Raw genomic sequence first — 26324 nt, 5'->3', positions numbered from 1 at the left:
CCGCGTGTCCCCACTGATGCTCCCGTGTCCCCCCCGTGTCCCCCATGACCCACGCGTGTCCCCCCCGTGTCCCCATTGATCCTCCCGTGTCCCCGCCGTGTCCCTCCCGTGTCCCCATGTCCCCCCCGTGTCCCCCATGACCCCCGTGTCCCCTCCCCGTGTCCCCCCCGTGTCCCCAATGACCCACGCGTGTCCCCCCCGTGTCCTCCATGACCTCCGTGTCTCCCCCCCGTGTCCCCCCCGTGTCCCGTGTCGGTCCCCGCGTTGCCATGGCCGCTGGTGGAAAATAGGACACGGGGAGGGGCTGAGCAGGGACACGGGGGGGACACGGACACGGGGGGACACAGACAGGGACGCAGGGCCATGTCCCCAGTGCCCCCAGTGCCCCCCAGTATCCCCAGTCCTCCCAGTATCCCCAGTGCCCCCCAGTGCCCTCCAGTCCTCCCAGTTCCCCCCCAGTCCCTCCCAGTCACCCCCAGTATCCCCGGTCCCCCCAGTCCCCCCAGTATCCCCAGTTCCCCCCAGTTCCCCCCAGTCCCTCTCAGTCCCCCCAGTATCCCCAGTTCCCCCCAGTCCCTCCCAGTCCCCCCAGTTGCCCCCAGTATCCCCAGTTCCCCCCAGCATCCCCAGTCCCCCCAGTCCCTCCCAGTCCCCCCAGTTCCCCCCAGCATCCCCAGTTCCCTCCAGTCCCTCCCAGTTCCCCCAGTTCCCCCCAGTCCCCAGTATACCCAATCCCTCCCAGTTCCCCCAGTTCCCCCCAGTATACCCAGTATCCCCAGTTCCCCCCAGCATCCCCAGTCCCCCCAGTCCCTCCCAGTCCCCCCAGTTCCCCCCAGCATCCCCAGTTCCCTCCAGTCCCTCCCAGTTCCCCCAGTTCCCCCCAGTCCCCCAGTATACCCAATCCCTCCCAGTTCCCCCAGTTCCCCCCAGTATCCCCAGTTCCCCCCAGTCCCTCCCAGTTCCCCCCAGTCCCCCCAGTCCCCCGGCCCCGCCCCTTCCCGCGGGGGGGGAGGAGCGGGAGGGGGCGGGGCTCACCTGCGGTCACGTGCCTCGGCCCCGCCCCCTCCGCTCCCCTCCCCGCACCTGGCGCTCGCGCCACGCTCCCGCCCGGGGCCGCGCCCGCCGCTGAACCCACCCGAACCCATTCCGAACCTATCCGAGCGCGTTCCGAACCTCCCCGAACCTATTCCGAACCTATCCGAGCGCGTTCCGAACCTCCCCGAACCTATCCGAGCGCTTTCCGAATCTCCCCGTAAACCCATCCCGAACCTCCCCGAAGCTAACCCGAACGTCTCCGAATTACACCCGAAAACAACCGAAGCACAACCGAACCGGGCCGGGTCGGGCCTCACCGCCCTCCGGTGCGGCCGCCGGTGCCCCGGGGATGGTGGCGGCTCCTCCCGCCGCGGCCGCGGCCATGCGCCGGGGTTTCCTGGTGCCCGAGATCCGCCCGCTCGATCAGTATGATGGGGCGAGGGCTCGGAGCGCCGCAAGCCTCGCCTGGGCCATCGCTACCGGTTACGGAGGCGCGGGTAGGCCTCGGTACCGGGAGGGGAAGGGAGGGGGGGGGCGGTACCGGGGGTACCGGGGGGGTTGTGGTGCATCGGGGCGGGGGGGGGTGCTGGGGGTCGCCGTGCACCGGTGGGGGGGTGTTGTGGGGTAGCGGGAGGGGTTGGGGGGGGTGTCCCGGTACCGGGGGGGGGTTACGGGGTACCGGGGGGGGGGGGTTATGGGGTACCGGGGGGGGGGGTTATGGGGTACCGGGGGGGGGATGCCGGTAGGGGGGGGGTGTGCCGGTAAAGGGGGGGGGGTTATGGGGTACCGGGGTGGGGGGTTATGGGGTACCGGGGGGGGGATGCCGGTAGGGGGGGGGGGGGTGTGCCGGTAAAGGGGTGGGGGTTATGGGGTACCGGGGGGGGGGTTATGGTGTACCGGGGGGGGTGCCGGTAAAGGGGGGGGTTACGGTGTACCGGGGGGGGGGATGTCGGTACCGGGGGGGGGTGCCGGTAAAGGGGGGTTACGGTGTACCGGGGGGGAGTTACGGTGTACCGGGGGGGGGATGTCGGTACCGGGGGGGGGTGCCGGTAAAGGGGGGTTACGGTGTACCGGGGGGGTTACGGTGTACCGGGTGGGGTGCCGGTAAAAGGGGATTACGGTGTACCGGGGGGGGGGGGGGGGATGTCGGTACCGGGGGGGGGGTTCGGTGCACCCGGGGGGGTGGGGGGTCAGGCGGTCCCGCGGGGTTCCGGTGCACCGGGAGAGGTGCAGGGGGTGCCCGGTCCCGGGGGGGGGGGGGGTCCGGTGTACGGGGGGGGTTCCCCCCCCTCCCGGTGCTTTTGTTGCGGTCTGGGGGGGGGGGGGGGTGAGTGGGGGGGGGGGAGGGGGGGATGTGGGGGGGGTGACGTCGTGGGGGGTGGTGACGTCGCGGCGTGACGTCACAGGGCGGGAACCCCTACGGCGCCGCCTCTTGCGGTGTTTTTTGGGGGGGGGTGGGGAAGGGAGGGGTCCCCCCACCCGGGGGTGTTGGGGGGGGTTCCCCGTGTGCCCCCCCCGGATGTTGGGGTGCCCCCCCAGGAACGGGGACCCCCCCGTGTGCCCCCCCCGGATGTTGGGGTGCCCCCCCGTGTGCCCCCCCAGGAACAGGGACCCCCCCGTGCCCCCCCCCCGTGATGTTGGGGATCCCCCCCCGTGTCGCTGCCCCCCCCCCCCCCGCAGGGGACCCCCCTTTCCCCCCGGTGTTGGGGTGTCTCCCTCTGCTCCCCCCCCCGCCCCGGTTTTGGGGTTCCCCCCCCCATTCCGAGCCCGCAGCCCCCCCCGGGCAAAGTCCGCCCCCCCCTCCCCCCCCCCCCCAGCGCCCTTTGGACCCGGGAGGAGCCGGATGGGGGAGGGGAGGAGGGACCCGGGCGGGGGAGGGGAGGGGGGGGGCACCCATGGGTGCTGCCTTTGGGGGGTGGGGGGCACCCGCCTGGGGTGGTGTCCGGGCGGGGCGGGGGGTGATTCGCCCCCCCCCCCCCCCCCAAAGGGGTGCAGGGTGGGTGCTGGGTGCTGTCACCACCCCCCATGGGGTGCAGGGTGGGTGCTGGGGGGTGAGCCCCCCCCCAAAAGGGGTGCAGGGTGGGTGCTGGGTGCTGACACCCCCCCATGGGGTGCAGGGTGGGTGCTGGGGGTGCAGGATGGGTGCTGGGGGGTGAGCCCCCCCCCAAAAGGGGTGCAGGGTGGGTGCTGGGTGCTGACACCCCCCCATGGGGTGCAGGGTGGGTGCTGGGGGGTGAGCCCCCCTCCCGTGGGGTGCTGGGCACTGATACCCCCCCTCTAGAGAGGTGCAGCGTGGGTGCTGAGGGTGCAGGAAGGGTGCTGGGTGCTGTCACCCCCCGTGGGTGCAGGGCGGGTGCCGAGGGTAAAGATGGGTGCCGTGGGTGCTGGGTAGGTGCAGGATGGGTGCTGTCACCCCCCGTGGGTGCTGGGTGGGTGCCGTGGGTGCAGGATGGGTGCTGTCACCCCCTCCGTGGGTGCAGGATGGGAGCCGTGGGTGCTGGGCGGGTGCAGGATGGGTGCCGTGGGTGCTGGGTGGGGCGCGTTCCCACGCCGGGCGGGGCGGGTGTGGGTGTGGGCACCCGCGGGGGGCTGGGCCGGGCGCCAGGGTCCCACCCCCACCCACGGCCCCACCTGCCCGGGGGGGTCCCGGCCCCTTGGGGCACCCCCACCCCCCCCCACCCATCTGTGGGGCTGTGCTCACGCCAGGGGTCGGGGTGGACCTCGGGGTGGGACCAGGGGTGCTGGGGGTCTCCATGGTTGGGTCCATGGTCATGGGTCCATGGTGGGGCTTTGAGGGTCTCCATGGTCATGGGTCCATGGTGGGGCTTTGGGGGTCTCCATGGTCATGGGTCCATGGTGGGGCTTTGGGGGTCTCCATGGTCATGGGTTCATGGTGGGGCTTTGGGGGTCTCCATGGTGGGGCTGCGGCTGTTGGGGGTCTCCATGGCCCCTGGGGGTCTCCACAGCTATTGGTCCCTGGTTGGATCCATGGTCATCAGTTCACAGTGGGGCTTTGGGGGTCTCCATGGTGGTTTGTTGGCTCTTGGGTGTCTCCATGGTTGGGTCCATGGTCATGGGTCCATGGTGGGGCTTTGGGGGTCTCCATGGTCATGGCTCCATGGTGGGGCTTTGGGGGTCTCCATGGTGGGGCTGCGGCTGTTGGGGGTCTCCATGGCCCCTGGGGGTCTCCACAGCTATTGGTCCCTGGTTGGATCCATGGTCATCAGTTCACAGTGGGGCTTTGGGGGTCTCCATGGTGGTTTGTTGGCTCTTGGGTGTCTCCATGGTTGGGTCCATGGTCATGGGTCCATGGTGGGGCTTTGGGGGTCTCCATGGTCATGGCTCCATGGTGGGGCTTTGGGGGTCTCCATGGTTGGCTCCATGGTGGGGTTTTGGGGGTCTCCATGGTCATGGCTCCATAATCATGGCTCCATGGTGGGGCTTCAGGGGTCTCCATGGTTGGCTCCGTGGTGGGGCTTTGGGGGTCTCCATGGTCATGGGTCCATAATCATGGGTCCGTGGTGGGGCTTTGTGGTCTCCATGGTCATGGGTTCATGGTGGGGCTTTGGGGGTCCATGGTGGTTCGTTTGCTCCTGAGGGTCTCCATGGCCATGGGTCTGTGGTTGGATCCATGGTCATCGGTTCATGGTGGGGCTTTGGGGGTCTCCATGGTGGGGCTGTGGCCCCTGGGGGTCTCCATGGTCCCTGAGGTCTCCATGGCCATGGGTCCGTGGTTGGATCTGTGCTCATCAGCTCATGATGGGGCTTTGGGGGTCCATGATGGGGCTGTGGCTGTTGGGGGTTTCCATGGCCATGGGTCTGTGGTTGGATCTGTGGCCATCGGTCCATGGTGGGGCTTTACCTGGGGATCCATGGTGATTCATTGGCCCTTGAGGGTCTCCATGGCCCCTGGGGATCTCCATGGCCATGGGTCCATGGTTGGATCTGTGGTCATCAGTTCATGGTGGGGTTTTGGGGGTCCATGGTGATTTGTTGGTGCTTGGGGGTCTTCATGGTTGGGTCCGTGGTCATTAGTTTGTGCTGGGGCTTCGTGGGTCCGTGGTGATTTGTTGGCCCTTGAGGGTCTGCATGGCCTCTGGGGGTCTCCGTGGCCATGGGTCTGTGGTTGGATCTGTGGTCATCGGTCCGTGGTGGGGGCTGGCTGTGGGTCCATGGTGGTTCATTGGCTGTTGGGGGTCTCTGTGGCCACCGAGGGTCTCTGTGGCCATGGGTCCGTGGTTGGATCTCTGATCTTCAGTTCATGGTGGGGTTTGGCTGAGGGTCAATGGTGGGTCTCCATTGCCATGGGTCTGTGGTTCAATCCGTGGTCATCAGTTTATGGTGGGGCTTTGGCCATGGGTCTGTGGTGGGTACGTGGTCGTTGAGGCTCTCCACACACAGTCATGAGTGTGAGTCTGTGGCTGGATCCATGGCCATGGTTCCTGGTGGGGCCTTGGTCATGGGGGTCTCTGTGGCTTCGTGTCCACGGTTGGATCCATGGTCATTGGTTCCTGGTGGGGCCTTGGTCGTGGGTCCATGGCTTTGGTTGATTTGGGCCATTGCAGGTGGTTCTCCCCATGGCCGTGGGTTCATGGCTGTGGTGGGATCTGGGGGGGGTTCCACAGTGGCTGTGGGGCTGCAGCCGTGGGTCTGTGGTGTCTCCAGGTTCACTGGGGTCTCCATGGGTGTGGGCCCATGGCTGTGGTGGCATCTGGGGGGGTTCCACAGTGGCTGTGGGGCTGCAGCTTAGGGTCCGTGGTGTCTCTGGGGTCATTGAGGTCTCCGTGGGTGTGGGCCCATGGTTGGATCCATGGGTTTGGGTTCCTGGTGGGGCCTTGGCCGTGGGTCAGTGGCAGTGGTGGGGCCGTTGTGGGTGGTTCTCTCCATGGCTGTGGGTCCGTGGCTGTTGGGGGGTCTACACGGTCTAAATGTTGGGGGTCTACATAGGTCCATGGCTGGATTCATGGTCATTGGTTCATGGTGGGGCCTTGACCGTGGCTCTGTGGCTGTTGGGCTCTCCATGGCCACGGGTCTGTGGCTGAGTCCGTGGTCTGTAGGTCTGTGGCCATCATGGGCTGGTGGCCGTGGGTCCCCGTGGGGTTTGATAGCAATGACAGGCTCATGGCCATGGGTCCATGCGAGGTCTGTGATGGATCCCTGGTGGGCCTGTGGCCGTGGGTCCTTGGTTCTGACCTTTGAGTCCATGGTGTGTCTGTGGTGGTGGCTGTGGGCCTGTGGTGGGTCCATGGGTGACTTCAAGGCTGTGATGGGTTTGTGACCCCAGGGTCAGTGGTGGGTCCATGGGTGGGTTCAAGGCTTTGTCTATGGGTCTGTGGTGGACCCATGGTTCTGGTCATGGACCTGTGGTGGATCTGGCGCCATGGCACAGTTCTGTGGTGGGGCCATGGCTTCAGCTGTGGGTCCATGGCTGGTCTGTGGTGGTGGCCGTGGGCCTGCAGTGGGTTCATGGATGGGTTCAAGGCAACAATGGGTCTGTGGTGGACCCATGGCTATGGATCTGTGGGTGATTTCAAGGCCACGACTTGTCCACGTCTCCCGCCGTGGTGGGTCGGTGGTGGTGGCCGTGGGTCGGTGGTGGGTACATGCATGGTTTCAAGTCAATGAGGGATCTGTAGCCATGGCCCTGGGTGTGTGGTGGGACCACGACTATGGGTCTGTGGACGGATTCAAGGCAACAGTGGGTCCATGATGGCATCCTCGGGTCTGTGGTGGTGGCCATGGGTCTGTGGTGGGTCCATGGGTGACTTTGAAGTAACAGTGGGTCTGTGACCTTTGCCATGGGTCCGTGACAGGTCTGTGGTGGTGGCCATGGGTCTGTAGTAGGTACGTGTGTAGTTTCAAGGCAGCGAGAGGTCCATGATGCATCCGTGGGTCCATAGTAACGAGGGGTCTGTGGTGGGTACGTAGATGTGGGTCCAGAAGTGATTTCAAGGCCGCAATTTGTCCATGGCCCCATGGTGGGTCTGTGGTGGTGGCCATAGATCTCTGGTGGGTCCATGGATGGGTCCAAGGCAACGAGGGGTCTGTAGCCACGACCATGGCTCTGTGGTAGGTACGTAGACATGGGTCCATGGGTGATCTCAAGGCCACAATTTGTCTGTGGCCCCAGCCATGGTCCCATAGTGGGTCTGTGGTGGGTCCAAGGTAACGAGATGGGTCTGTGGGTCTGTGGTGGGTCCATAGATGGGTCCGAGGTAATGAGATGTGTCCGTGGCCCCATGGATGGGTCCAAGGTAATGAGATGGGTCTGTGGTGGGTCCATAGATGGGTCCAAGGTAACGAGATGGCCCCGTGGTGGGCACATGGATGGTTCCAAGGTAACGAGATGGGTCTGTGGTGGGCCCATGGATGGGTCAAAGGTAATGAGATGGGTCTGTGGCCCCATGGTGGGCCCATGGATGGTTCCAAGGTAACGAGATGGGTCTGTGGTGGGTCTGTGGATGGGTCCAAGGTAACGAGATGGGTCTGTGGCCCCATGGTGGGTCCGTGGATGGTTCCAAGGCAACGAGGGGTCTGTGGTGGGTACGTAGCCATGGATCCGCAGCTGCTTTCAAGTCCACGCCGAGTCCCCCGTGGGTGGGTGGCAGGTCTGGGTGCCACCACCCCTCACCCGTGACCCCCCCCCCCCTCAGGCAACGTCCCCGAGGAGCTCCGTGACCCCTTCTACACCGACCAGTACGAGCAGGAGCACATCAAACCCCCCGTCACCCGGCTCTTGGTGGCCTCCGACATCTACTGCCGGGCCTGGCGTCACGCCCTGGGGCCCCCCGACCCCCCCGCCGCCCCCCCGGCCGATAACGGGGCGCTGCTGGCGCTGCTGACCCGCCGGGGGCTGCCCCCCACCTTCCAGGACGCCCCCGTCCGCGAGGCCGATCTCCAGCACAGGCCCATCAAGATGGTGGGGGGAACTGGGAGGGACTGGGAGGGAGTGGGAAGGGACTGGGGGGGAACTGGGAGGTGCTGGGAAGGGACTGGGAGGGAGTGGGGGGAACTGGGAAGGGACTGGGGGGGAGTGGGGGGCAACTGGGAGGGACTGGGGGGAACTGGGAGGTGCTGGGAAGGGACTGGGGGGGGAACTGGGAGGGACTGGGAAGGGACCGGGAGGGAGTGGGGGGAACTGGGAAGGGACCAAGGGAGCGGGGGGGGGGGAGTGGGGGGAACTGGGAGGTGCTGGGAAGGGAGTGGGGGGGAACTGGGAGGGACTGGGGGGAACTGGGAGGTGCTGGGAAGGGACTGGGGGGAACTGGGGGGGAACTGGGAGGTGCTAGGAAGGGACTGGGGGGGAACTGGGAAGGAACTGGGGGGAACTGGGAAGGGACTGGTGGGGAGTGGGAGGGACTGGGGGGGAACTGGGAGGTGCTAGGAAGGGACTGGGGGTGGAACTGGGAGGGACTGGGGGGGGAACTGGGAGGTGCTGGGAAGGGACTGGGGGGGGAACTGGGAAGGAACTGGGGGGGAACTGGGAGGTGCTGGGAAGGGACTGGGGGGAACTGGGGAGGTGCTTGGGGGGAACTGGGCAGGGAGTGGGGAGGGGGAGGAAGATACTGGGGGAACTGGGAGCACTGGGCGGCACTGGGGGGGCAGCGGCAGGGCGTGTCCCCCCCTAAGCCTGTTAGCGCGAGGCCTCGTTAATCCCCTCGTTAATCCCCTCGTTAATTGGCTCAGGCGCATCCCGTTAACCCTGCCCAGTTTGGGGGTGCTCCCTCATTCCAGCCCATTTTTGGGGTCCCCCATCTCCCCCCACTTAGGGCCCCCCCATCTGTACCCAGTTTCGGGGGTTCCCCCCCAACTCTGCTCACTTTGGGGTCCCCCCCAGCTTTGCCTGGCTTTGGGGGGTGCCCCCCAACTCCCCCCACTTTGGGGGGGTCCCCCAACTTTGTGTGACTTTGGGGGTGCCCCAACTCTGCCCACTTTGGGGGTGCCCCCATCTCTGCCTACTTTGGGGGGGTCCCCCAACTTTGCGTGACTTTGGGGGTGCCCCCATCTCTGCCCACTTTGGGGGTGCCCCCCACCTCTACCCACTTTGGGGGGTCCCTAACTTTGTGTGACTTTGGGTGCCCCCCACCTCTGCCCACTTTGGGGGTGCCCCCCACCTCTGCCCACTTTAGGGGTGCCCCCCCAACTCCCCCCACTTAGGGGGTGCCCCCCACCTCTACCCACTTTGGGGGGTCCCCAACTTTGTGTGACTTTGGGGGTCCCCCATCTCTGCCCACTTAGGGGGTGCCCCCCACCTCTACCCACTTTGGGGGGTCCCCAACTTCGTGTGACTTTGGGGGTCCCCCATCTCTGCCCACTTAGGGGGTGCCTCCCATCTCTGCCCACTTTGGGGGTGCCCCCCACCTCTACCCACTTTGGGGGGTCCCCAACTTTGTGTGACTTTGGGGGTCCCCCATCTCTGCCCACTTAGGGGGTGCCCCCCACCTCTACCCACTTTGGGGGGTCCCCAACTTCGTGTGACTTTGGGGGTCCCCCATCTCTGCCCACTTAGGGGGTGCCTCCCATCTCTGCCCACTTTGGGGGTGCCCCCCACCTCTACCCACTTTGGGGGGTCCCCAACTTTGCGTGACTTTGGGGGTGCCCCATCTCTGCCTACTTTGGGGTCCCCCAACTTTGTGTGACTTTGGGGGTGCCCCCCCATCTCTTCCCACTTTGGGGGGGGGATGTGCCCCCCACCTCTACCCACTTCGGCCTCCCACCCCCCCAAACCCCCCCCTGCACCCCAAAACCCCCCCTCACCCCCAAATCCCCCCCAGGGCGCCCACCTTGCCCTCATCGACTCCCTCATGGCGGCTTTCGTCACCGAAGCCACTCGGGGGCTGGGGCCCCCCCCAGGTGCCCCCCCCGGCCCCAATTCCTGGGAGCAGAAGATTCTCTGCTGGCTGGACACGGTAGGGACTATTTTTTTGGGGGGGGGGGGGCCCTGGTTTTTTTCTTTAGGGGGGCCCCCCCAAATTTTCTGACACCCCCCCCCAAAAAAAATTTCCCTCCAGGTGAACCGCAAGCTGCAGGAGAGCACGGAGAGGGAGGGGACCCCCCGAGCCACGGCCCCCCCCGATGGCCCCGCGGCCCCCCCGGCGTGCGGGCACAAGGTTGGTGTTAATTAATAAAGGGGGCGTCATTAATTTGGGGGGGTCATTAATTATTTAAGGAGGGGGGGGCACCCCGAGATTTCGCCGCTGCTGCACCCGAAGTGGCTTTGCGCCCCACTCTGCGCCCCCCCCCCCCCCGGTCTTTCTGCTTTCCTCCCCCTGGTCTTGGGGACCCCCCCCCGGTCTTGGGGACCCCCCTGTGGTGTTGTGGATCCTCTCTTGGTTTTGGGGACCCCCCCCTTCGGTTTTGGGGACCCCCCCCCCCTTGGCTCTGATCGCCTCTTCTGTGTCTCCTCGGCTTCAGTGTCCCACCCGGTGGTACTGGAAGTTGGTTCCTGTAAGTGGGTGCTTTTCTTTACCCCCCCCCCCAGAAAAAAATTCCACCCCCCCAGCACCCCAAAACTTCCCTGCTTGACCCCCCCCCCCCCCCAAATCCTTGGGGTGCTGCTGCTCCCCCCCCCCCCCCAGCTTGCTGGGCACGGTGTGTGTCGTGTCCCCCCCCCGCCCTTCGCTTCTCGCTGGAGGATGTTGGGGGGTGCGTGTGCCCCCCCCCCAAAAAAAAATTGGGGGGGCTGATGGTGCGGTGGGTCCCCCCCCAAAATTGGGGGGGGGTTTGGCTGTGGAGACCCCCCCCCTCAAAATTTTGGGGGGTGTTGCCTACTGAGCCCCCCCCAATGTGGGTACAGGGGGGGTTAATCCTGCAGCCCCCCCCCCCTAAATTGGGGGGGGCTGCCTATGGAGCCCCCCCCCAAAATATGGGCACGGGGGGGGCGTCAAGCCCCCCCCCCCCAAATAGGGGGCAAGGGGGGGGGACACCCCCCAGCATCCTCCACCACCCCCTTTTCCATCTCAACTGCGTCGGCTTGGGGGGGGCACGAAATTGCATGGGGGGGGGCACGAAATGGGGGGGGGGGCACGAAATGGGGGGGGGCACGAAATGGGGGGGGGCACGAAATGGGGGGGCACGTGTGTGTTGTGCCTGCAGGGACTAACACGAGGGATCCCCCCCCCCAAAAAAATCCCCCCCCAAGGTGGGGGGGGGGGGCAGCAAGCAAAACCCGGAGCAGGGTGCCCCCCCAAAAAATAGGGGGGGGCACTGAATGGCCCCCCATAATAAAGGGGGGCCCCCCCAAAATAAACTCCCCTGGAAATAAAAAAGGGGGGGGGCACCAATTGAGCCCAGTCCCCACATATGGACAGCCCCCCCCCCAAAAAAAAGGGGGGGGGCCACCAAATGACCCCCCCCCAAATAAATAGGGGGGGGGAGAGCAGCAAATGAACCAACCCCCCCCCCAAAAAAAATTGCCCCCCCCCCAAATTTTTCGGCGTGCTGCATGCGGGGGGGGTGTCTGTGTTGGGGGGGGGGGTGTGCCCCCCCCCCCCCCCCCCCCTTGACGCGTCTCTCCCTCCCTGGTGCCGCAGCACGCCATCGCCTTTTGTTTGAAGGAATCGGGGAATAAACCTCCGGTGGTAACGTATCGCCCCCCCCCGCCAGCACCCATGGGTGGGGGGCACCCAACTGACCCCCCCCCCCCCCTGCACTGACACCCCCCCCACCCATCCATCCACCCCCCGCTGCCTGCAACGCTGCCTGCTGGTGCCCCCCCCCCCCCCCCCACCCATAGCACCCTGCTCCGGGTTTAGGGGGGGCACTGAAGGGGTGGGGGTGGGGGGGCACCCATGTGCCCCCTCCCCCGGTTTGAATGGGGGGGGGTGGGCACCCATGTGCCCCCCCCCCCGGCTGATTTTAGGGGTGGTGGGCACCCTTGTGCCCCCCCAGATTGTGTGTGTGGGGGGTGGGCACCCCTGTGCCCCCCCCCCGGCTGATTTTAGGGGGGTGGGTGGGCACCTCTGTGCCCCCCCCCGGCTCATTTTGGGGGGGGTGGGCACCCCTGTGCCCCCCCCGGTTGTATTGGGGTGCACGGGCACCCACAGGTACCGATGTGTTGGGGGGGGCACCCCTGTGCCCCCCAGATTGTGCGGGGGGAGGGGGGGGGGTGAAGGCGTGTGGGTGGGCACCCCTGTGCCCCCCCGGTTGATTTTTGGGTGGGGGGGGGGTGGGCACCCCTGTGTTTGCAGAGGAGGGGCCCCCCCACCCCAGTTCTCGGCGCGGGGCGGGGGGCACCCGTGCCCCCCAATTACACCACCAGTGCCCCCCCGCCCTGACACCTTTTGGGGGGGGGGGGTGCCCAACCTTCCCCCCCCCCCCCCATGCAGCCTGCTCTGGTGCGGGGGGACGGCGATTCGGGGGGGGGGGTCGGGGTGCCCGGGGCTGACCCCCCCCCGCCCCGTGCCCCCCCAGATTCGGTACCGGAAGGACAAGGTGCCCCCCCGGCAGAGCCCCTGCTTCCCCCCCGTGCTGGGCATGAAGGACCTGGCCAGTGGGGGGGCCATCGCCGCCACCATCCACTACTACTGCCCCCAGGCGCTGCGCCTCGAGGGTACGGGGGTACGGGGGGGTACGGGGGGGTATGGGGGGGTGCGGGGGGTACGGGGGGGTATGGGGGGGTATGGGGGGGGTATGGGGGGTGCGGGGGGTACGGGGGGGTACGGGGGGTATGGGGGTTACGGGGGGTACGGAGGTACGGGGGGGTATGGGGGGGTATGGGGATACGGGGGTATAGAGGGTACGGGGGTGCAGGGGGGTACGGGGGTTACGGGGGGGTACGGGGGTACAGGGGGGGGGTACGGGGGGGTATGGGGGTACGGGGGTACAGGGGGGGTATGGGGGTTACGGGGGGGTACAGGGGGGGTACGGGGGTACAGGGGGGGTACGGGTACATGGGGGGTACACGGGGGGTACGGGGGTACAGGGGGTACGGGGGTACAGGGGGGGTACGGGGGTATGGGGGGGTACAGGGGGGTACGGGGGGTATGGGAGTGCAGGGGTACAGGGGGTATGGGGGGTACTGAGGGTATGGGGGTACAGGGGATATGGGGGGGTACTGGGGGGCCCAGGGGCGGCAGAGGTGACTGTGCCCCCTGTGCCCCCCCTCCCCCACTCTGTGTGGTCTGGTCCCCTCTGTGCCCCCCCCCCCCCCGTACCCCCGTACCTGCCTGTGTCCCCCACCCCCTGTGCCCCCCCGTACCGCCATGCCCCCCCATTCCCCCTGTATCCTGTCTCCCCCTGTCCCCCCCCGTACCCCCTGTACCCCCGTACCCCCTGTACCCCCCACACCTCTATGCCCCCCATACCCCCCTGTACCCCCCCACATCCATACCCCCTATGCCCCCCCATGACCCCCTGTGCCCCCCGTATGCCCTGTACCCCCTCATACTGCCCATACCCCCCTGCACCCCCCATGCCCCCCCCACACCCCCCGTACCCCCTATGCCCCCTGCACCCCCATACCCCCATGTGCCCCCCATACCCCCTGTACCCCCATGTGCGCCCCATACCCCCTCACCCCCCCATACCCTGTACCCCTGTACCCCATACCCCTGTACCCGCCCTCCCATGTGCCCCCCCGTACCCCCATGTGCCCCCCCATACGCCCCCCTGTACCCCAATACCCCTGTACCCCCCTGTACCCCCCCATACCCCCACGCCCCCCATACCCCCCATGTGCCCCCATACCCCCTGTACCCCCCCCATACCCCTGCACCCCCATGCCCCCCCACACCCCCCTGTACCCCCTATGCCCCCTGCACCCCCGTACCCCCATGTGCCCCCCATGCCCCCCCTGTACCCCCCATACCCTCTGTGCCCCTGTACCACCCCATACCACCCATGCCCCCCATACCCCTGTACCCCCATACCCCTGTACCCACCCCCTGTACCCCCATGTGCCCCCCTGTACCCCCCTATGCCCCCTGCACCCCCATACTCCCATGTGCCCCCCCATACCCCCCTGTACCCCTCTACCCCCATACCCCTGTACCCCCATGTGCCCCCCGTACCCCCCTATGCCCCCTGCACCCCCCTACCCCCCTATGCCCCCCGTACCCCCATGTGCCCCCCCATGCCCCCCATACCCCTGTACCCCCATGTGCCCCCGTACCCCCCCATACCCCACACCCCTGTACCCCCCCATACCCCCATGTGCCCCCCCATGCCCCCCATACCCCTGTACCCCCATGTGCCCCCCTGTACCCCCCTATGCCCCCTGCACCCCCATACTCCCATGTGCCCCCCATACCCCCCTGTACCCCTCTACCCCCATACCCCTGTACCCCCATGTGCCCCCATACCCCCCCATACCCCCCCACACCCCCATACCCCCCCATGTGCCCCCCCATACCCCCATACCTCCCCATACCCCCACACCCCTGTACCCCCCCACACCCCCGTACCCCCCCACACCCCCCCCACCCCCCCATACCCCCCATGTGCCCCCCACCCCCCCGCACCCCCGCACCCCAGAGGTGTGCCTGAAGGAGCCCATGTCGGTGGCCGACAGCCTGCACAACCTGGGGCTGGTGCGGGACTTCAGCTGCCGCCACCTGGGCACCCGCTGCCCCCTCGCGCTCGAGGACCTGCTCTACATGCCCCCCAGCCTGCGGGTGCGGGGGGACGGGGGCACGGGGGGGACAGGGGGGGTATGGGGGGGTATGGGGGGACAGGGGGCATGGGGGCACATGGGGGCACGGGGGGCATGGGGGGGTATGGGGGTACATGGGGGCACGGGGGGACGGGGGACAGGGGGGGCACGGGGGGACAGGGGGCATGGGGGGGTATGGGGGGACAGGGGGGCACGGGGGACAGGGGGGGTATGGGGGGACAGATGGCATGGGGGTACATGGGGGCACAGGGGGCATGGGGGCACGGGGGACAGGGGGGGTATGGGGGGACAGGGGGCATGGGGGTACATGGGGGTACGGGGGGACACAGGGGACACGGGGGGCGTGGGGGGTATGGGGGGACATAGGGGTACAGGGGGGCACAGGGGGCGTGGGGGGGCATAGGAGGATGGGGGCACGGGGGGACATGGGAGGGGGACAGGGCGGCACGGGAGGGAGATGGGGGGCACGGGAGGGGATATGGGGGGACACATGGGGGGCACAGGGGGCATGGGGGCACAGGAGGGGATATGGGGGGACACATGGGGGGCACAGGGGGCATGGGGGGGCATGGGGGCACAGGAGGGGATATGGGGGGACACAGGGGGAATGGGGGGCGCAGGGGGCATGGGAGGGGATATGGGGGGGAATGGGGGGACGGAGCAGTATGGGGGGACAGGGGGTATGGGGGGACATGGGAGGGGGCATGGGGGGGAAATGGGGGGCATGGGAGGGAGATGGGGGACACACATGGGGGGGACGGGGTTGGGGAGGATGGGGGACACACATGGGGGAATGGGGGGGCACGAGGGGCTGGGGGGGCATGGGGGGCACAGGGGACACATGGGGGGATATGGGGGGACATGGGATGGGGGGCACAGGAGGGGGATGGGGGGCATGGGGGGGACATGGGAGGGGGCACAGGGGGAAGGGGGGGCATAGGTGGACACGGCGGGGGAAGCAGGGGGCACAGGGGGGATGGGGGGGCACGAGGGGCTGGGGGGACACATGGGGGGGTGACAGGGGGAGAATGGGGCCATGGGGGGTATGGGGGGGGGACACACATGGGGGGGGACAGGGGGACAGAATGGGGCCATGGGGGGTATGGGGGGGGGACACACATGGGGGGGGGACAGGGGGACAGGGGGGAGAATGGGGCCATGGGGGGTATGGGGGGGGGGACACATGGGGGGGGACAGGGGGACAGGGGGGGAGAATGGGGCCATGGGGGGTATGGGGGGGGGGACGACACATGGGGGGGGGACAGGGGGACAGGGGGGGAGAATGGGGCCATGGGGGGTATGGGGGGGGGGGGACACATGGGGGGGGACAGGGGGACAGGGGGGAGAATGGGGCCATGGGGGTACGGGGGGGGGACACATGGGGGGGGATGGGGGGACATGGGGGGCACCTGGGGACACAGGGGCGGGGCATGGGGGGGGCACAGGGCCCTGACCCCCCCCATTTCCTCCCCCCCCCCCCCAGCTGAACGTGGGGGCCTTCCTCGCCGAGCTCTTCCTCTGCTTCGAGGTGCTGCGCCCCCCCTTTGTGCGCCCCCGGGACCTGGGGGGGCCCCCAGGTATGGGGGGGGGGCTGTTTGGGGGGCCCCCAGGTGTGGGGGGGGTGGGGGGGGCACAGGGGAGTCTGGGGGGGGGGGGCTCAGGGGGGTCTGGGTGCACCCCAGGTATGGGGGGGGTGGCATAAAGGGACCCCCAAGTATGGGGGGGCCCCAGGTTTGGGGGGGCACCCTGTTCCTGCTGAGGGTGGGGGAGGAGGGTTTGGGGGGGGGGCACTGGGGGGGGTTCTGGGTTATTGGGGGCCCAGTGTGTGGCTGGGGGGTACTGGGACCCCAAAATCGGGGGGGGGGCACCCCTCAATGTGTGTGTCCCCCCCCCACAGAGGCTCCGGCCGCCGGTGATGCCCCGACCCCCAAGAGCAGGTGAGGGGCTGGGGGGGGGTGGGGTGCGGGGGGGGATTTGGGGGGGCAGGGGCCCCCCTGTGCCCCCCTGACCCCCCCTGTGCCCTCCCCCCCCCCCCCAGCTCCCCTGGCTTCAACTTTCGGCACCCGTTACTGCCGGGGGGGCAGACCCCCCCCTCGCTGCGGGGGACCCCGGGTGAGACACCCCCCCCCCTCGGGTGGGGGACCCCAAAACCTTGTGGGTGCCCTTGTGGGGGGGGGGCGGCAATTTGGGGGGGCTCGGGGGGGGGTTATTGGGCTTGGGGGGTCATTGGGCTCTGGGGGGGGCAGCGCTAGGGGGTGATTGGGGTTTGGGGGGGACCCTGGGGGTCTTTGGGGGTGCTGGGGGGGGTCATTGGGTTTTGGGGGGGCTCTGGGGGGAGCGTTGGGCTGGGGGGGGTCGGGGGGGGTCTTTGGGTTTTTGGGGAGTCCCTGGGGGGGGGGGATCATGGGGGAGGGAACTGGGGGGGCTATAGGGGTGCTGGGGGGGCCCTGGGGGGGCATTGGGGGGCCCATGGGGTGACCCCGTGCCCCCCCCCCCCCCAGGCACGCTGCACCACTCCCCCTCCCTGCCCCACGTCGAGGGGGGGTTCGGCAAAGCCTGGAGCAAGAAGCCCTTGAGGTGAGGGGGGGGGGGCTGGGGGGGGCACCCCTGGGTGCTGGGGTGGGGGGGGGGTCCCTTTGGGGGGGGTGGTGTCAGATTGGGGGGTGCAGTGGGGCAGATACAGAAGATGGGGTACCCACGGCGGGAGGAGCTGGGGGCAGGGGGGGGTCATCACCGCGGGGCAGGGGCTGGTTTGGGGGGGGGGGGGTATGTGGGGGAGATGTGGGGCTGCCCCCCACCCCCCCCACCCCATAACCCCCCCCTGCCCCCCCCCCACCCACAGCCACCCCCTCTCCCAAGCCGTCTCCTTCAGCATCCCCTTCGGCCTCGACAGCGACGTCGACATCGTGATGGGCAACCCCGTGGGGGCCGCGCTGGCCCGTTCGGCCAGCACCGACAGCCTGGCCCCCCCCCGTCGCCCCCCGCCCCCCCGCCTGCCCCCCAACTCCCCCCCAATTTCATCTCTACCCAACGGTCTCCCCCCGGAGACCCCCGGCCAGGAGCTGCCCACCATCGAGGAAGCTCTCCAGATCATCCACAGTTCCGAACGTCTTCTCCCCGAAGGAGCCCCCGACGCTTTTTATCTTCATTCTCCGGACCCCCCCGTGGGTATCGGGGACCCCCCTGCGCCCCCCAACCTCCACCAGCCCCCCGTTTCCACCGCGGATCCCCCGGTCCCCCTGGGTCGTACCATGACCAGCTTTGCCGAACGCAAGAAAAAACTGGAAGAAGCCGCCGGGGTGGGCGGGGGCGGTTCCGGTTCGACCCCCGCGTCCTCCGGTGGCTCCCCCCAAATTTTAGGGGCTCACCCCGAATCGGGCGAAGGCTTGAGCGCCGAAATGAGCCAACTGGGCGCGCGGTTGGAGGAGAAACGTCGCGCCATCGAGGCGCAGAAGAAGAGGATCGAAGCCATCTTCGCCAAGCACCGTCAACGCTTGGGCAAGAGCGCCTTCCTCCAGTTGAAACGCGGGGGCGAGGATGAGGAGGAAGAAGAGGAAGGAGAAAATTCCGGCGTCAAAAAACAAGTCACCTTCGCCCCCCCGGATCCACCCGGCCATTACGAGGCGGCGGTGGCCAAGCTGAGCACGGCGCTCAGCACCCTTCAGTTGGACATGCAACGCTTGAGTCAACAGCAGCAACGGCTCCTCCAAGACCAACGGCCAACCGCCGGCCAAGCTTGGGTCATCCCCGTCCCCAAAGGCGGGGGGCGAGGGACAGCCACCCCCCCAGCGCCGCCGCCGCCGCCCCCCAAAACCCCGGCGTCCCCTTCGCCGTCGCGGAAGGTGGGGGTCCCGCCGCAACGTAAACCCCCCCGCAGCCCGCGGAGGGCTCGTCCGGCCGAGCTGAAGTTGCCCACCCTGACGCGGGTGTTGACCCCTCCCCACGACGTGGACACTTTGCCCCACCTGCGGAAGTTCTCCCCCAGCCAGGTGCCCGTCCAAACCCGTTCCTCCATCCACTTCTCCGAGGAGGAAGAGGAGGATGAAGAAGAAAGAGGACCTTTACCCGGACCGCCCCTCCCCGATTCGCCGGAACCCCCCGAGATGGAGGCAAGGGGCAACCTGCGCCCCGCGGGGACCACCCGGGTGTCCGGCGACGGCACCAGCGACGTGTCCTCACCCGGCGAGCGGCGGGCCAGCCTCATCGAGGTGCCGCTGGACAGCCTGCGGGCCGAGGAGGAGGAGGAGGAGGAAGAGGAGGAGGGAGAAGGGGACTCTTTGGAGGGGTCGCCCACCGAGGGGGGGGCCGGCACCGAGACCAGAGCCAGCCTCGGCTTCTTCTTCAAGGTACGGGGATGGTGGAGGTGACGGCGCGGGGATGGTGGATGGAGGGGAACAGGGATGGTGGCCCTGGAGGAACGGGGATGATGGGTGTGGAGGAACGGGGATGGTGGCCATGGTGGCATGGAGATGATGGACATGATGGACATGGAGGAACAGCAACGATGGATCTAGTGGAACAGGGATGGTGGCCGTGGTGGCATGGGGACAATGGGTGTAGGGACGTGGAGATGATGGACGTGGAGGAACGGGGATGGTGGCCGTGGTGGTATGGGGATGATGGGTGTGGAGGAAGAGGGATGGTGGCCGTGGTGGTATGGGGATGATGGACATGGAGGAACAGCAGCGATGGGTCTAGTGGAACAGGGATGGTGGCCATGGAGGAATGGGGATGATGATGGGTGTGGAGGAAGAGGGATGGTGGCCGTGGTGGCATGGGGACAACGGATGTAGGGACATAGGGATGATGGACGTGGAGGAACGGGGATGGTGGCCGTGGTGGTATGGGGATGATGGACATGGAGGAACGGGGATGGTGGCTGTGGTGGCATGGGGACGATGGACATGGAGGAACAGCAGCGATGGATCTAGTGGAACAGGGATGGTGGACCTGGAGGAATGGGGATGATAGACGTGGAGGAAGAGGGATGGTGGCCATGGTGGAATGGGGACGATGGACATGGAGGAAGAGGGATGATGGCTCTAGTGGAACAGGGATGGCAGCCATGGAGGAATGGGATGATGGGTGTGGAGGAAGAGGGATGGTGGCCGTGGCGGCATGGGGACAATGGGTGTAGGGACGTGGAGATGATGGACGTGGAGGAACGGGGATGGTGGCCATGGTGGCATGGGGATGATGGACATGATGGACATGGAGGAACAGCAGCGATGGATCTAGTGGAACAGGGATGGTGGCCATGGTGGAATGGGGACGATGGATATGGAGGAACAGGGATGATGGATCTAGTTGAACAGGGATGGTGGCCATGGAGGAATGGGGATGGTGGCCGTGGTGGCATGGGAATGCCAGCCATGGAGGGATGGGGATGGTGGTGTGGGGATGATGGACATGGGGTAACGGGGATGGCGGATGTTGTGGAACAGGGATGGTGGCATGGTGGAATGGGGACGATGGGTGTGGTGGCATGGGGGTGGTGGCCATGGAGGGATGGAGATGGTGGCCATGGTGGCATGGTGGTGGTGGCCATGGAGGGATGGAGATGGTGGCCATGGAGGGATGGAGATGGTGGCCATGGTGGCATGGGGGGGGGGTGGTGGTGGGACAGGCGTGGAGGCCCGGGGCTGGTGCAGGACAGAGGGTGGGGGACGTGGTGGCACGGGGACGGTGGTACGGGATGGGTGTCACGGGGCGGGGAGGGCAGGGGCACCCATGGGTGTCATTGCCGCGGGGTGAGGGTGGGGGTCCCGCTGGGTGCCCCGTGGTGGGGTGGGGGCCCCAGTGGGTGCCCCCCCCCGGGTGGTGGGTGCTGACGGGGGCACCCGTGGGTGGGTGCTGTGGGGCGTCCCCCTGTGGGTGGGTGCTGACACCCGTGGGTGGGTGCTGTGGGGTGCGGCAGGCAGCGGGCCCGGCGGAGGCGGCCATGGCGCAGCGCAGAGCCACCCTCCTGCAGCGGCAGCAGCGGCGCAGTGAGCAGGCCCGGCAGCGGCGGCACTGGCTGGAGGGCAAGGCCAGGTGGGGGGGCACCCATCTCTGGGGGGGGGGCACAGATCCCTTGGGGGGGGGGCATCTATCCCTGGGGGGGGGCACCCATCTCTGGGGGGAGGGGGGAGGGGCACAGATCCCTTGGGGGGCACCCATCTCTGGGGGGGGGCACCCATCCCTGGGGGGGGCACAGATCCCGGGGGGGCCACCCATCTCTGGGGGGGGCACAGATCTCTGGGGGGGCACCCATCTCTGGGGGGGGGGCATCTATCCCTGGGGGGCACCCATCCCTAGGGGGGAGGGGGCACAGATCTCAGGGGGGGGCACCCATCCCGGGGGGGGGAGCACCCATCTCTGGAGAGCACAGATCCCTTGGGGGGGGGGGGGGCACTAATCCCTGGGCGGGGGGGCACCCACTTTTTGGGGTGTACCACTTCCTGGGGGGCACCCATCTCTGGGACCAACCACTCTTGGGGGGGGCACCCATCCCTGGGGGGGGGGCACAGATCCCTTGGGGGGTACCCATTTCTGGGGGGGGGGGGGCACCCATTTCTGGGGGGGGGGCACAGGTCTCTGGGGGGGCACCCATCCCCGGGGGGGCACCCATCCCTGGGGGGGGGGCACAGATCCCTTGGGGGGTACCCATCTCTGGGGGGGGGGCACCCATTTCTGGGGGGGGGCACCCATTTCTGGGGGGGGGGGGCACAGGTCTCTGGGGGGGCACCCATCCCCGGGGGGGCACCCATCCCTGGGGGGGGCACCCACTCAATACAGGTTGAATACGGGGACCTCCCCCCTCACTCCCCCACCCCAGGGTGCCCATCCTGGGTGCAGGCTGGGTGTATGGAGGGGGGGGGGGGTGTTCCCTTCCCCCCCCACCCAAGGCTGGGTGTCCCCCCCCCCCCACCCCAGGGTGCTGCCGGAGCCCCCCCGCCCCCCCGAGGAAGAGGGGTGCCGCCGGGGGGATTTCACCCGCCAGGAGTACGAGCGGCGGCAGCAGCTGAAGCTGATGGAGGAGCTGGAGAAGGTGCTGCGCCCCCCCCGCGGCCCCCCCCCGCGGCACCCCCAGAGCCCCCCGCGGCCCCCGAGCCCCCCGGCCCCGCTGCTGCGACGACTCGGCCCTGGCCCGCAGCCCCCCCAAGGGGCTCCTCGGTACGGGGGGGGACATGGGGGGGGACAGGGGGGGACATGGGGGGACAGCCCCCCCAAGGGGCTCCTCGGTATGGGGGGGGGACATGGGGGGGGACATGGGGGGACAGCCCCCCCCCCAAAGGGGCTCCTTGATATGGGGGGGGGGACATGGGGGGGGACATGGGGGGACAGCCCCCCCAAGGGGCTCCTCGGTATGGGGGGGGGACATGGGGGGACAGCCCCCCCAAAGGGGCTCCTCGGTACTGGGGGGGGGGGACATGGGGGGGGGACGGGGGGGACAGCCCCCCCCAAAGGGGCTCCTTGATATGGGAGGGGACGACATGGGGGGGGACACAGCCCCCCCCAAGGGGCTCCTCGGTACAGGGGGGGACGTGGGGGGCTCCTCAGTGGAGGGGGGGGGACACAAGAGGCTGCTGGGTTTGGGGACACTTGGGGACCAGGCAGGGGGGGAAGGTCCTGGGTGCTGGGAGCACCCAGTGCTGGGTGCAGGTTGGATGGGGGGGGGTCCCACCCCCAACCCTGACAGGGTGCCCCCCCCCAGGCGCCCGCCTCTCCAAGGTTTACTCCCAGAGCACCCTCTCCCTCTCCACCGTGGCCGCCGACCCCGGGGGCACCCACCCCAGCGGGCGGGCACCCAGGTGAGGGGGGGGTGGGGGGGTCAGGGTGGGGGGGGTGGGGGTCTGAGGGTTGGGGTGGGGGTGTCGGTGTGGGGGGCTGGGGGTCGGGGGGGGTCAGGGTGGCGGGGAGGGGGTCTGAGGGTGAAGGTGTTGGTGTGGGGTGCTGGGGGTCAGGGTGGGGGTCAGGGTGGCTGGCGGGGGGGGTCTGAGGGTTGGGGTGGGGGTGTCGGCGTGGGGGGCTGGGGGTCAGGGTGGCTGGGGATGGGGGGGGTCTGGGTGAGGGTCCAAGGGTCAGGGTGGGGGTCAGGGTTGGGGGGGGGGGGGGTCGGTGCGTGACCCCATGTCCCCCAGCCGGGCTGCGTCCCCCTCGGGGCCGATGTCCCCTGGGCGCGTCCCCCCCGGGCGGGAGCGTGAGTGGGAGAACGAGTCCAGCGCCTCCTCCCCCGCCTCTGTCCCCGAGTACACCGGTGAGTGGCACCCCCCGTCACCCCCTGTCACCCCCCGTCACCCCCCATCACCCCCCGTCACCCTGTGTCCCCGAGTACACCAGTGAGTGCCCCCCCGTCCCCGTGTCCCCCCCATCCCCAGCGTCCCCACGCCGTGTCCCCTGTCCCTCCCAACCTTGTCCCCATGGTGTCCCCCCCCCAGTGCCCCCATCCCACCCAGCTTTTTCCCCTGGTGTCCCCAAACCCACGTCCTGTGTCCCCGGAGCCCCCATTCCCGCGGGGTGTCCCCCCCCGCCCCGCCGTCACCGTCACCGCGTGTCCCGCAGGTCCCCGCCTGTACAAGGAGCCGAGCGCCAAGTCCAACAAACACATCATCCACAACGCGCTGGCGCACTGCTGCCTGGCCGGCCGCGTCAACGAGCCCCAGAAGAACCGCGTCCTCGAGGTGAGGGGACATGGGGACACCTCGGGGTGGGGGGGGGGGACACACCTGGGGGGGACACCCTGGGGACACCCCAGGGATGGTTGGGTCTGTCAAGGAGCCCCAGAAGAACCGCGTCCTCAAGGTGAGGGGATGTGGGGACACCCTGGGGACACCCCGGGGACACCCCAGGGATGGTTGGGTCCATCAAGGAGCCCCAGAAGGACCACGTCCTCGAGGTGAGATGATGTGGGGACACCCCGGGGTGGGGGGGATGACACCCTGGGGACACCCTGGGATCTGGGGGACACCCTGGGGACACCCCGGGGATGGTTGGGTACGTCAAGGAGACCCTGAAGGACCACGTCCTCGAGGTGAGGGGATGTGGGGACACCTGGTGGGGGGGACACACCTGGGGTCTGGGGGGACACCCTGGGCACACAGCCTGGGGTCAGGGGACACCCTGGGGACACCCCAGGGATGGTTGGGTCTGTCAAGGAGCCCCAGAAGAACCGCGTCCTCAAGGTGAGGGGACGCGGGGACACCCCGGGGACACCCTGGGGATGGTTGGGTCCATCAAGGAGCCCCAGAAGAACCACGTCCTCGAGGTGAGGGGACGCGGGGACACCCCAGGGACACCCCGGGGATGGTTGGGTCCATCAAGGAGACCCTGAAGGACCGCGTCCTCGAGGTGAGATGATGTGGGGACACCCCGGGGTGGGGGGGATGACACCCTGGGGACGACACCTTGGGGACACCCTGGGATCTGGGGGACACCCTGGGGACACCCCGGGGATGGTTGGGTACGTCAAGGAGACCCTGAAGGACCACGTCCTCGAGGTGAGGGGACGTGGGGACACCTGGTGGGGGGGACACACCTGGGGTCTGGGGGGACACCCTGGGCACACACCCTGGGGTCAGGGGACACCCCCGGGGACGGTTGGGTCCCTCAAGGAGCCCCAGAAGAACCGCGTCCTCAAGGTGAGGGGACATGGGGACACCCCTGGGATCTGGGGGACACCCTGGGGACACCCCCACGCATGGTTGGGTGCATCAAGGAGACCCCCGAAGAGCTGCGTCCTCGAGGTGAGGCACCACGGGGACACTGAGGACATGGGGGGGACACGTGGCCCTGGGGACACTCAGGGGACGCCGTGGGGTCTGGGGGGGACACACCCCCTCGGGGACGGTTGGGTCCCTCAAGGAGCCCCGGAAGGACGATGTCCTCGAGGTGAGGCACCACGGGGACGGGGGGGGACAGACACCCTGGGGGGACACACGGCACTGGGGGGGACGCAGCCCCCCTGAAAGGTGCGTCCTCGAGGTGGGTGGCCCTGGGGGGATGGGGGGGGAGAGGGACACCCTGGGGGGACCCCCCCCCCCTTTAACCCCTTCATCCCCTGCAGGACTGTCCCCCCACGGCGGGGGGTGGGGGGGTCCTGAACCCCATTAACCCCTCGCTGCCCCCCAGGAGGTGAAGAGTGGGGTGCCCCCCTGCCCCCCATAACCCGTTTCCTTCTTCCAGGAAGTGGGGGTGGGGGGTGGGTGTCCCCCACCCTCCATACCCCCCCATTTCCCCTTTCCAGGAAATGGAAAAGAGCAGGGTGCCCCTCCCAACCCCTCATTTCCCCCTTCCAGGAAGTAAAGAGCAAGTTGTCCCCCTCCAACCTCCCCATTTCCCCCTTCCAGGAAGTAAAGAGTTGCCCCCCCCCCATTTCCCCCTTCCAGGAAGTGGAAAAGAGCAGGGTGCCCCTCCCAACCCCTCATTTCCCCCTTCCAGGAAGTAAAGAGTGAGTTGCCCCCCCCCCCCCATTTCTCCCAGGAAGTAAAGAGCAAGTTGCCCCCCCCAACCTCCCCATTTCCCCCTTCCAGGAAGTAAAGAGCGAGTTGCCCCCACCCCCACCCCCTCATTTCCCCCTTCCAGGAAGTAGAGAAGAGTAGGGTGCCCAAACCCCCATTTCCCCCTTCCAAGAAGTGGAAAAGAGCAGGGTGCCCCCCCCCCCAACCCCTCATTTCCCCTTTCCAGGAAGAAGAGTGGGGTGCCCCTCCCAACCCCCCATTTCCCCCTTCCAGGAAGTAAAGAGCAAGTTGTCCCCCTCCAACCTCCCCATTTCCCCCTTCCAGGAAGTAGAGAAGAGCAAAGCCAACCACTTCCTCATCCTCTTCCGGGAAGGCAGCTGTCAGTTCCGGGCTCTCTACACGCTGGGGGGGGACCCCCCCGAGCTGAGCCGGCTGGCGGGGGCGGGGCCGCGCACCGTGCCCCTCCCCATGGTCAAGGGCATCTTCAAGTACAACTCGGACCGGAAACGCTTCACGCAGATCCCGGCCAAGACCATGTCCATGAGCGTCGACGCCTTCACCATCCAGGGGCCCCTGGGGCAGCCCCGCCGGCCCGGCACCCCCAAAAAACCCGGCACCCCCAAGTAAAGGGGGGGGGAACCCCTCCCCCCCCCCCTTGGTGTCATGCGTGTCCCCCAAACCCCCCCAGGTGTGGCTGGGATGGGGACAGTGGGGACACCCCCACCACCACCCCCCTCAAGGTTTGGGGGGGCGGAGCCAAGTTGGGGGGGGGTTTGCCCGAACCCCCCCCCCCGCGGTTTGGGGGGGGCAAGGTGACACAGCTGGGGGGGTGGGGGTGTATCTTGCCCCCCCCCGAGGTTTGGGGACAGGGTGACCAGTGGAGGGGACGTGGGGAGATGCTGCTAAGGGACGGGGTACCCCCCCCCCCGTGGTTTGGGGGGCAGGGTGACACAGCTAAAGGGGGGGGGGGTGTCTTGCCCCCCCCCCACCCCTGTGCCCCTCCTCCCATGAGGTTTGGGGACAGGGTGACAACAAGGGGACACAGATGCTGCTAAGGGGCCTCCCCCACCCCCCCGAGGTGTGGGGTGTGACACGGGGGGGGGCACAAGGGGACACGGGGGGGCTGTTAATGTAATGCCAGGTGTAACACCCCCCCCCCCCCAAAAGCCACGTGGGGGGGGTGGGGACAGGGTGACACAGCCGGTGGGGGGGGGGTTGGGGGTGTCCCCCCCCAGGCT

The 26324-nt window shown here is 68.4% G+C and overlaps 1 protein-coding gene across 1 annotated transcript; it reads left to right on the top strand.

The window, feature by feature from the left end:
• Positions 1 to 1069: 1069 nt before the first annotated feature.
• CAMSAP3 (calmodulin regulated spectrin associated protein family member 3) lies at positions 1070 to 26177 on the top strand. The gene is given in 20 exon segments (XM_054807986.1): positions 1070 to 1532; positions 7689 to 7954; positions 9810 to 9944; positions 10047 to 10145; positions 10450 to 10482; positions 11568 to 11615; positions 12448 to 12586; positions 14509 to 14648; positions 16131 to 16224; positions 16545 to 16584; positions 16686 to 16759; positions 17149 to 17224; positions 17490 to 18993; positions 20565 to 20680; positions 21563 to 21688; positions 21690 to 21802; positions 22344 to 22440; positions 22771 to 22886; positions 23192 to 23310; positions 25411 to 26177. Coding segments are annotated over 20 exon segments (3786 nt in total). The 5' UTR covers positions 1070 to 1384; the 3' UTR covers positions 25714 to 26177.
• Positions 26178 to 26324: the final 147 nt, after the last annotated feature.

The sequence above is a fragment of the Grus americana genome, chromosome 33, assembly GCF_028858705.1.
Source record: "Grus americana isolate bGruAme1 chromosome 33, bGruAme1.mat, whole genome shotgun sequence".
In the NCBI taxonomy this organism is placed as follows: Eukaryota; Metazoa; Chordata; class Aves; order Gruiformes; family Gruidae; genus Grus; species Grus americana.
The sequence above is the reverse complement of the archived record's forward strand: the minus strand, read 5'-3'. Positions and strand labels throughout refer to the sequence as shown.